We start from the raw sequence: 12,018 nt of genomic DNA on the forward strand, positions 1-12,018 counted from the left end.
TAGTTTGAAGGTCTCCAATAGCCTATGGGACTCTGATATTTGCCCAATTCACCCAGATGAAAAAGTTGGTTTAATCTAAATATCACAGTCAATCTCCCTTGCATTATTTCAAGTAAATGCTCTTTCCTAGGCCAGCCAACTTCAAACTTCAAATCAACTGGAGCAGGGGTCAGCAGACTACAGCTTGCAGGCCAAATCCAGTCTTTGGCCTGTTTTTGTAAATGGAGCTTTATTGGAACACAGCCACGACCATTGTTTACTTACTGTCTGTGACTCCCTTTGAGCTGTGATGGGAGGTGAGGGGTTGCAACAGAGTCTGTCTGGCCTGCAAAGTCTAAAATATTAGCTATTTGACCCATGGCAGAGAAAGTTTGCTGGCCCCTGATTTAGAGAAAAACCATACATGTGAACTGCATCGTTTCCATCAAGAGGTTCCTGGGCCAGATGCTGGGGGCACTTGTGAGTGGCCCCAGCACAGTGAGTAGGAGGTTTATAGACCCACCCTGACAGGCCTGTGGAACATTGTGTTGCTGTGCTGATTGCTATGGCCACATGGAAAGAACGTGACCAAGAAAAATGAGGAGGCATTTGTGTTTAAATGTATTTATAATTTGTGATTTCAGAATTCAACAGTTTCCTGAAAAGAATCACTCTCCTGTTTTCAAATTTCCCTATTGAAATTCTTCTATACACATCTGTCCACCCCACCCCTCCCGACCATGGGGCCTTTTTTTGAGAGTTCAGGTTTTATTCAGACGTATATTTACCAGTGCCTGGCACGAAATGGCTGATGCTCAATAAATGTCGTTTGATATTGGTATTCAGAGAAGGAAAGATGAACTAAGGGGCTAGAACACAGGATATCCTGCCGAGATATTAGCTGGTGTTCTCTTGCTCTCTCTGACTCGAGTCTCTACCTGTTCAACCTTCCCAGGGCAAGAACAATTAAAAAAAAGACAAGGCCTTCCTCCCAGTAAAGGTACCCCTTGGGGCAGAGTGGCTACATGATTTATGGGACCCAATGTAAAATGAAATGTGGGGCCTCTTGTTCAAAAATGATAAAGAATTTTAAGGGAACATCAGTAGAATGATCAACCTAGCATGGCCCTCCTACGCCTGCACGGGACATGCCTGTGAGGCCAGCCCTGCCTGTCCATCCCTGAGGAAAAGACAGCCTGCGGGAGGCCGGGGAGGCTCTTTCCATCTAGAACACGGTGCTCAGCCACAGCAAGGGCCTCACAGGGGCAGGGGGCACTAAGGCTGTGGGCTCTAGGACTCTGCAGTGACGTGTGTCTAATGCTGCCTAACTCGGGCAACGCTTTATCATTTCCAGAATGTTTGCACATATCTCAGACCCTCACATGGGAGAGGATTTCCCTTCCCTGAGTCCAGACACCTGGATTCACAGTGACTAACCTGCTTGCTTCTCCCTGACTTCTTGTTTTCCATTTAACCCCAAGTCACCTGGGCCACCCCCTCACAGGCCACCAACCACATTTGTACCATCAGGCTGTGTAGCTATTTCTTTTTTGGGTACAGATGGTTCCCACAACACCCACCCAGAGGACAAAGTGTATGCGTGAGTGTTCCCCTTATCTCGTACCCAGAATCCTGCCTGCCCATCCTCACCATAGAAGGAGGTTCAGTGGCCACTCTGCAGGAACCCCAGTGCCATGATCCTTGAAGACCTTCCTGATGCTGGACATTCACCTTGGCAGGTGAATGGAGCTGCTGGAGCATTTCCTAACCCCCATCCCTTTCCTGCCCTGCAGGTTGAGCCCTCCCTTTCCCTTGGAATCACACACAGTAAACCTCCTGGAGGTCTCCAGGTGGTGACAATACAGGAGAGGAGCTCCAAACTGTCTAGCAAGGACATCATAACCTGTGTGTCCTCTTGACTGGAGGAGTTCCCACTTTCGTATCTTCTTAAGCACTGCCATCCCCCTGTCCTTCATCTACCCAACCTTGGTGCAAAAGAGGATCCAGGGGCTCGTCCCAAACTACCTTCTTGTGTTCTCTGCTGAAAAGTGAGGGCCACATCACAGTACTAGAAAACCACACTCTGGTCTTGGTGGTGACAGTTCCAGAGTTCTTATCCCTCCCCCCGCCCATGTGCACGAGCTCAACCACTAGATGGTGTCACCCCATCTCCCTGTGCCTGAGTGTTGGTTCCCCACAAAGATGAGATTCCAGCCCTTAGGGTACCACCAACGTAAAAAACTGGCCCTTAGGGAGCGCTAAACTTGGGTAACCATAGTAGATTAGGGACTTTGTTTTCTGACTGGGGATTGGCACCAGGTAACATAAAGTTGCAGTTAAGGTACAACCTGATGAGGTCAAGTGGCATCTGATAAAAAGCTTAGGCAGTCCCCAGAGCCCTTGCAGTCTCCTGCTTACCTTGGGCACTGGGCTTCCTGAGGTCTCATTTGTCTCCCATGATAGATGTGACCTTAATGACAGCAGCTGCAATGAACCCCCTGCTGCCTCTGTGCACACGTGCTTGTTTTGGCAGCCTTGACCCTGTCTGATACTCTCCCCACCCCGCCCTGCTCCTCATTCCTTACACACTATGTTCTCTGTCTCTCACAGGGTCCCCGGTGGCATATAGAGCTCCAGCCTTGGGCAGGCCCTGCTCAGTCTCTGGATGAAGAAGCCTTGAGGTTTCTGCGATACATCAGCACCACCCAGGTTGTGTTTGAGGCTCAAATGGGTTTGGAATATTGATTGCCCCTTTGAAACCTAAGTTCCTGAAGGGTGGGGAGGTTCTGAGTGACTCCCGATAGGGACTTGACAGGGACCTGATTTCTGAGATGTTGCTGCTTAAATTTATCCACTCTCTTGGAGGCAAATAAAATGCTTTCATTTGCTCAGGCATCTTCTTTCCTCCAGGAGTCTCATCAACCTGAAACGTTCTAATGATTCATCCCAAAGTGTTTTAAAGATCCACTTTAGAAAATTGCTTTGGAAAACCATTTGAAGTGACAGATTCATCCCTGTGAGTAGGCAGTCATGTGTGTCACAAAACCACACTGTCATCTGGAGGCCTGAGCTCCGGTTGGTATTTGGAGGCATTTGCCTTTTCACTTCTCCGCCACAGATGCTTGGCAGTCAGGGATGCAGTAGGCAAGAGAGCAAAGGAGTCTCTGAGGCAGAAGGATGGGAAGTTAATGAATCCAAAGTCTCCCTCTCCTTGGAGCACTTTAAGTCATTACCGAGCAACAGCCTTTATTAGTGACTTAACACATAGTGGCAGCTCCGGCCCAGCTTCAGGCTGAGTCAGTGCCCTGAGCAGGCAAAAAGACTGTCCATTAAGGAGAGTCTATGGCTCTTGACACGTTAATCAGGAGGTTTCCGTTCTCAAGTTGCCTGATCCTGGGAAAAAGACAGATATAAGAGGAGATACAGGCCCAAGGGACACTTAAGCCCTGAACTGAGAAGTGCTAGTAAATTAAGAACCCTGACTGCCTGGGAACTGAGCATAGGCCCACTTGGGGAACTTCCCTCTGGCCTGGCTGTGGCCCGGGCATGGATATCCTGGATTCTTTTTATTTCCTTCGTCCCACTGGCTCTTGGCACCTCTCTCCTCTTCCTAAATCTCACTGTCAGCAAAACCCATTTTTTTTAATCCATGGAGGGAATGTATTTCTTGGTCTTTAAGATGCTGGTGTAGGGGTAAAAGAAAGTCCTGTTCTCATATGATGCGGTCAGACGATCATAGAGATTTTAATACCTGTCACCCAAACATGGAATTAAAAGCTTATGGAATTCATCGTGGATGATGAAGTGATGAATTGGTCCCTGCGCTTTACATAATTTCATCTTATTTTGCTGCTGCAAGTTAATTTGGTGGACTTATGCAGACTTAATTAAAATACTGAAATTTTAATTTTATACTTTGGCTTTATATGAAAGATAGGAAGCTCTTAATGATGACTTTAAAAAGCTCTTAAAGTCCTCAGAGAAAAAGGAGAGGTGTTAAATTTATAAATTGAATTTGAGAACTATGGACTCCACCTTCCAAAATTAATTTACTGAGTATAAGACTCCACATGCCATTTTTTTTGGTATTTTAAGTAACTTATATAAAGCGTATTTACTAGAAGATGATCTTGAAGTATGCAATGGTCATTTCAGACTCCTCTCATGAGCTATGATCTGAAAGAAGAAAAATTCTGAAAAATAAAAAGACAAGTGAAGAAGAAGAAGAAATAAAACAATGTTCTCTGATGTGATGCAGTCTGATACTAGAACCCTGGGCAATTTCCTTTTCCTTTGTTTCTCTGGTTTGAAAAGATAGAGATTGGATTAAATTGTTTCTAATGTCTCTCCCAGTTCTGTGATCTTGTGCAGAGATCTTGAGTCCTGTTCAGAGAGAAGAATAGGATTTTTATTAAGCAAGGATCTTTGAACACCTGCAACATACTAGGAACTGTGTTAGACCCTGGGAATATAATCTCTGCCCTCAAGAGCTAACAAATGAGTTGTGAAGGCAGATAAGTGGATGCATACTTATTATTCAGTTTGATGAGTGCAATGAGAGAGACCTGACTGTTGACGCTGTAGGGAAGATCTCCTCACCCACTGCAGCCCCCACATGCACTCTTTGGCTGGTTCTAGGATCCCAATTAATATAGGAGCTGATGAATAAGAGAAAAGCATAAAAGTTTTATTAAATTTACATGTATGTGGGGATCTTCATGAGAGAAGATCCAAAAAAATAAAAATAAAAAAATAAAAAATGACCAAAGCCTGATGCTTTTTTCTTTAAGATAAAGAACAATAAACTTGTAAAGGAATGATTGATGGGACAAAAAGTCCAGATGGGATATCTGGACTAGGGCAGTATATTCTCTGGATGCTTCCGAAAGAGATGTGGTAGTGATGAGGATGCAAGAGCTAGTAGAAGGTAGGATCAGCTTAAACTATTTATTTGGTTTCATTGCAGTCCCAGTTACCGGTCTCTGGTGATCAAGACTCTTTTCTGGCTTTGGTATGGAAAAGACATCTTTCCCAAAAGAACCTTAATATTTTGCTGCATGTGGGAAAAGACAGGCCAAATGATCCTTGCTGAAGTTACAGTTACTAACTTGATTTCAGCTTGAAGTAATCAATATACCAGTTGGGCATATTTTGAAATGGCATGCCTTGAACTTCTTCAAAGTTCAGTAGAAGGATTTTTATCCTTTAGAAAGAATGAGATAAAATTCCAGACCACTTACTGGTTTTGTAATCAAGAGTCATTTTATTCAGGAAAAGTATTGGTGCTTTGATGCACTTCCAGGTTAGTAAGAGACCAGCAAGGGGGAGCCATCAGAAATGACAGTAAATGGTTCTTTATCCCACTCTTTTGCTAACCATTGCTTCCTCCCATCCCCTATGTAATACAGAGTTTTGGGGCTTCTTTGGTGGCTTATGCCCCACTTAGAGCTCATCTTGACAATGAATGTCTGTAAAACTGGCAGAATATTAGAGTCACTGTTACCTAAAATTTTTCAGTTAGCAGTACTGAGTCATAATGGGCTAGGGAAAAAAAAAAAAATCTCTGAAAGTACTTAAAGTGAATTCCACCCCCATCCTCTTATGCTGCTTTTCAAAATTAAAAAAGAAAATTAATTCCCTCAAATCTGTGTTCAAACTTCTGCAGTGAGGCCTGGCATTTGATATGTTCATTGTTGATTTGCTTTATCCGTGCATTAGTGCAGCAGGTTCTGAGGACCTGCTGATGGCCAGCAGTGTGCTGGGCTCTGGAATATCCAAACCCTGCCCCCAACATACTGGTAAACAGTTAGCATGCAAGAGAGGTATGGCAATAGGGGGTGGACAGATGGATGGGGAAGGCTTCCTAGGCCAAGGGAACTTGGGAATAGAGACACAGGGCACACAGGACAGCATGGCATTAGATAGCCATAGGCATGACCCTGGGCCTGTGTATTGCAGTGACCTTAGTTCTTTCTTTGTTTTTTCCTCTCCTCCTCCCCTCCCCTCCCCTCCCTTCCCCTCCCCTGTCCTCCCCTGTCCTCTCCTCTCCTCTCCTCTCCTCTCCTCTCCTCTCCTCTCCTCTCCTCTCCTCTCCTCTCCTCTCCTCTCCTCTCCTCTCCTCTCCTTTCCTCTCCTGTTTCTTTCCTTTTCAGTACCAGGAATTGAACCCAGGGGTACTTAGACACTGAGTCATATCCCCAGCCCTTTTTCATTTTTATTTTGAGACAGGGTCTTGCTAAGTAGTTTAGGACCTTGCTAAGTTGCTGAGGCTGGTTTTGAACTTGTGATCCTCCTGTCTTAGCCTCTGAAGCTGTAATATTTCACTTTTTAATGGAACACCAGAGGATATGGCATTTGGGTAGAGAATGTAGAACATCAAGTTCAGTCTAATTAGGTATTTTTTTTTAACATTAAAGACCATGATTTACATGTAGGTTCTGTAGTCAATGATGATACTGTCTGCTGCTGACAAAAAATGGTTAAATCATAAATACAGTGCTCTGTTCTGAGGGAAGGCTCCAGATCTAGCTTTTTATGGCAACCCCCAAACCATATGCCTCCAGGAAGCAAGCCTTGCTGTGCAAAATTAATCTAAGCAATAGTGGCTTAGGAAAAGAAAAAATATGTTTTAAAGTTGACCTGTTTTTCTATTATTTATCTATTTATCTAATTATCTACACATATACTTGTTAAGACAACCTGAGTGTGAATGTTCACACTATAACTTTACAACACCATAGAAATAGCATCCATTATTTTTACTGCTGCACACGCACACACACACACACACACACACACACACACACACACACACACACACATACACCAGGATAAAAGCAAAAGAAATACAATATCCTTGAGCCTTTCAAAATAATGGGACTGTGTGTATATACTGTTTATACAGTCAATCATTGAAGTGATTCTTGCTAAAAGTCCCCAGATTTTAAGGGTTCTACATTCCACTTACAGGTTGGCAGTAATACTGTTCAAGCTTTGGGATACAAAGTGAACTGAAAATAAATTAGCCCTTTAAGCTAAATAACTAAAAAGAACATTTCAGAAAATTTTTTCCTGAAGTTTGTTTTCCCTTGTCCAGGCCTAATTCTCTTTACATGGCTAAAATTACAAGGGTATTAGACAGAGGACATAATTTCTTGAGTTGAAGCTTAGCTTGAAGTTGTTACCCTCACTTATTTTGCTTGCAAGAGAGTTTATGTAAGCCCTGGCCATAAATCTTAACTAGAAAGTTTGAAAAATCAATATTTAATTAAATTTTAGGAGTAGAATTTATGAAGGACTCCTAGTTGCTTTCAAAAGCTCATGTCTGTCAATGAGATGGTTAATAAATGGTTAAAACTAGATAACTCCTGTTTTATTTTCAAGCTAAGAAAAAGAAGGGGGCACATTATCAGAGAGATTGAATGGAAAAGAATGTTTCTTCTTATAAGGATATGTCTGTGCAAGATGAAATCTTAGAATAAGAAGAAATGCTTAGACAAAGTGTTGTCTTCAATAAGATAAAACCCTGTTGCCTGGCATTGACAAAGGAGATCAACAAGACCTTGAAGCCCTCTTGACTCTTCATACCTGACTTTTGGAGGCCTCAGACTAATTGCTGGTGCCAAGCCCCTTGGCCCTTTGTTAGGGGCGAGTTGTTTGCAGTTGAAAGCCTTGGCCCACATGTAGCTTCTTGCCTTAATTCACTAAGGAAAAGGTGAGACCAGTTTGGAACATTTCCCTGGGATTTTACAAAAGGCTGAAACTTCCAGTAACCTGCAGGACCGTCTGCATAAGAATCAGCCCAGGGAGCTTATTAGAATGCACATCCCCAGGCATCAGTTTCAGAGATTCTGATTTTGCAAATGTGGATTGGGACCCTGGAACCTACATTTTTAAGTAGCTCACAGGTGATGCTGAATGCAGGTAGACCACACCGTTAAGAAACTCTGTGGAAGAGGCTGGAGTTAGATTTTGATGATGCTGGAAAGGAACTGTATACAAAGGTCTGTGAATATCCATATTCTATCTGTCATTTTGGAGGTTCTTAGGGAGACATGCCCACAAAGAACAATAACTATGGGAATCCTCATACCACTTTAGGAAAAAAAAAAAAAAAAGTCCAGGAAGCTGCCCTGGAGCAATGGCTTAGGATCATTTGGTAAAGGCATTGCTTAGGGTCCCACAGAACTGCTCTGCTGGAGGCAGGGCATGGGGCAGAGTAGTAATGAAGGTGCCCATGTTTAAGGCATAGTAATATGCCCACTAGAAGATCAGGGCTCAGTGAACACATTGAGCTCTGATTAATTAGATTAGCAAACTTCCCTGCCCTTGGGTGGGTGAGTGGGGAAGAGGAGTGGGGCAAGCAGAAACATAATTTCCTTTTCTCTATGGGAAACAAGTAAAGATGAATTACACAAATTAAGATGCTAATGCACTCAGTTAATAAATGTATTCTATAGTAGTTGCTTGAGAGAAAATTAAATTCCATTTTGTATTGGTATTTTCCCCCCTTTAAACAGTTGTTAGAGATAGAGAAGTAGAAAGGAAAAAGAATACCTAGTATTTTGCTTTTTAAGCCTTCCTCTAAGATTGTTAAATCCTAGTTGAAGATTCTTACAGTGGCTGATAAATATCTCCAGGACGGTTTTGCTAGGCCAGCCCTTGTATAGCAAAAGCAAAGATGCTGTACTAGTTGAATAGGCTTTGCATGATATGCTCTTCTTAGATTAGAGCTTTGAAAAATCAAATAAAAAAAATTGGGCAAGCTTAGAAAAATCATCTAAAGAAAATGACTTGCTGTTGTATTTTTCAATGAATTAAGGCACTAAACCTGAAAGTATCCTTTGTGTGAGAGTGGTCTGATTTTCTATGGTGTGACAGCAAGAGCTGCTGTGTCATGGAGCATCGTGATAACTATGAGAACTTTGAGGGATGGGAAGGGGACCCTGCTGCTCAGTAAGGTGAATATCTTGGCCATTCTAACAGCTCAGCCATGCAAACTGTACTGGCCTCAAACACAAGTCAGAATCCCTCATGAAGTGCATCTGCTTAATGTGCACTTGGAATTTGAGACTAACTTCTGCTTGACTTAGACCCACATTCTCTTTGGTTTTCTTATCTAGTTTTGATGGATAAGTTAAAAGAAGTGCTTTGGTTAGCTGGGGAAGGACCTTCTGCCTGGAGCTCCTGTCCTTCTCTCCCAGGAGGGAGGCTCATTAGAGCACCTTATCACACAGAATACCCTCTTATCAGCAGGGACTGCCTATTAATTTCCCTTGAACTGTCTACCTTGGATAAAACATGCCACCTTTCTGACCTTAGTGGCCCCATCTTATCTGCCTGAGATAAGGAATAGATAACCTTGCCAGTGTCCCTCTGAGGTCTGTGTCTGTAGTTGTATTGCATATCTCATGGTAGGGACATTGTCTGCACTGTTCTCCATGTCTGGAATGCTCTTCATGGTCTGAGCCTCTCTGTCAACTTCTGTCCACCCTCTAAGACTAATGCACCTCTGCAAAGCCTCCTGACACCACCCCCATCTCTACTTCCGATTTGCTCTCTGAACAAACAGCGACAGCAGTTCTTAACTTCCCTTCAAACCTGTGCTGAGTTTCCATGAGGTTACTCATTATCTGGTATGTAATTGAAATTCCTCTAAACATTTTACAGCAGCCATGTGGTTCCCTAGGGAGGGAAATAGTGAGAAGTGGAGGACATAACTCTTCTGTTAAGAATTTTATGGACCAGGGAAGCAATCAATCTCTACCTACTATTTATCATCTAACATTTTTAAATTATTCATATTGATTTCCAATCCTTACAGATTGCATGTGATCACATGAGTACAGACAGCTTGGCTACTGACTCCAGCTCTGCAAAGAAGCCCTGGTTGGTGTGTCTTGATGACAGGTTTGGCTTAGCTCATCAAATCCGCAACAAGCAGTGCCGCCTCTACTCTTTAGGGTAAGTACATTTATTTATTTATTTAAATAGCAGAAGGAAACAAAATTTCCTGCAGGCAATCATGATTTTTTTTCAGCAATACAAAATTCTGACTCTGCGCTGTATACAGGTGCTGGGCTTTGCCTTATGCCTTTGTCGCAGACTGAACTGTTGTGAAACTGTGGGCACAGGCAGATCACTGGGGCCACTTGGCCAGAGTCACTTTCTCTCCCATTTTGTTGGTAGTAAGTTGGCAACTTCAGTTCTCAGCATAAGGATGATCCTCTTAAGGAAACCAATGGTTTCCAGTGAGAATTAGAACACCTTTATTATAAAGAGAGAAGAATATTAATGAATATAGTTAGAAAAAGAGTATGCTAGGAATTTTATACACAATTATGAGTGACCCAAGACAAATAATGGATACTGTTGGATTTTTATATTTGGTACCAGGAGGTTAGTCAGCTTTTCATTGCTGTGACATAAACAACTTAAAGGAGGAAAAGTTCATCTTGGCTCATGGATTCAGTCAGTTGGCTCCATGACCTTGAGCCTGAGGTGAGCAACATCATGGTAAAGGGCGTGACAGAAGAAAGCTGCTCAGGTTATGGCAGCCAGGAAGTAGAGAGTGGGTGGGCGAAGGGGCCAGGAACAAGAAATATTCTTGCAGGGCACACACTCAGTGACCTACTTCCTCCAACCACACCTTATTGCCTATAGTTTCCATCATCTCCATTCAAATTACTAATCAATCATAGGGATTAATTCAATAATGAGGTTAGAGCACCCGTAATCCAATTGTGTGCTAAAAGCCCTAGCTCAGAACATTACTGCACTGGGGACAACACAGGAGTCTTTGAGGGATCCAAACCATAACAACTAATGTTAAATCTATGTATAGTTTTGTACATTTTTAAAAAATAAAGGGGACTCTTATGAAAACCATGTAATTTTGTCACAACAGAAAAATTGATATTCAATTATTTAGGTGGAAAATGACCTATATGTACAAATGAATTTAGAGAGGCTTTTTAATGTTTTTCTCTGTTTTGGTACCAGGGATTGAACCCAGGGGCGCTTAACCACTGAGCCACCTCCCCACCGCTTTTTATTTCTTATTTTGAGTAAGGGTCTTGGTAAGATACTTAGGGCCTCACTAGATATGCTGAGACTGGCTTGAACTCACGATCCTCCTGCCTTAGTCTCCCAAGCCACTGGGAGTACAGGCATGCGTCACAACACCTGGCTAGAGAGCTTTTTGTAAATGGATGAACATAATGATGAAATGAGACTATTTCACCAAATATATCAGTATTTTTATAAATGGCCTTAAACTTACAGATAATATATGTCTCAAAAGAAAAGCAGGAAGAAATTATTTTTGTTAAAACTTTTTTCCAAAAGACTCGTTGGTAGGAAATATGTAGGTTCTCAGGCTAGACCATTGAAATCTTTTTCAGAAAGTGCTTAGGACTATAAAGTCACATGCCTGTTCCTTGCCTCTGGTCCTTATTACCTACCTCCATGGCATACATTCAGATAACCAGAATCATAGGTGTTCAGGATTAAGAACAGACAAAGGCAATGTGGAGAGCTCCCCAAAGGTGCTGATGGAGAGCGGATCACCATTGCTGTCAAACTGTAACAAACAAGAATTACTAGTCTTTGTGGATTTAAAAAAAAAAAAAATCCAAAGAATTTAAAATTTCTTTAAAAAAAAGAATTTAGAGGTAATGGATACATATAGGTTAAATGAAGATATACTGATGGTGTGTATTGGTGGGGCTTGGCACACAGTAGGCACTCAATACATATTTGCTATGTAAATGATGGGCTGAGGGGAGGAGGCTAGGAAGGGAAGCTCTTCATTAAATTTGAAGGCTTGGTTTAAATGATGAGTTGCTCAGCCAGATGGTTAGAACTGAGCTCTTTTCCTGGGAGTCCACTAGCTCAGCTTCAAGACTTTAGGAAGAACAGGAAGTTGTGACAGCAGAATTTATTTTATGTCATATTAAAGATGTATGAAAGTAGGTCAAAAAATAATTGCAAAGTATTGCATGCAAATTGGAAATCTCAGCTTGGTCCTGTTTTCTGCTC

The 12,018-nt window shown here is 42.3% G+C and overlaps 1 protein-coding gene across 2 annotated transcripts in view; it reads left to right on the plus strand.

The window, feature by feature from the left end:
• Positions 1-12,018, plus strand: part of METTL24 (methyltransferase like 24) — a 91,885-nt gene that overhangs the window by 32,703 nt on the left and 47,164 nt on the right. For both annotated transcript variants that reach the window (XM_079149156.1, XM_079149155.1), the window contains exons 2-3: positions 2,590-2,688; positions 9,803-9,942. In XM_079149156.1, coding sequence (XP_079005282.1) covers positions 2,590-2,688; positions 9,803-9,942 — 239 coding nt within the window. The remainder of the gene's footprint in view (positions 1-2,589; positions 2,689-9,802; positions 9,943-12,018) is intronic.

Source organism: Sciurus vulgaris (assembly GCF_902686455.1).
Source record: "Sciurus vulgaris genome assembly, chromosome: 7".
Taxonomy (NCBI): Eukaryota; Metazoa; Chordata; class Mammalia; order Rodentia; family Sciuridae; genus Sciurus; species Sciurus vulgaris.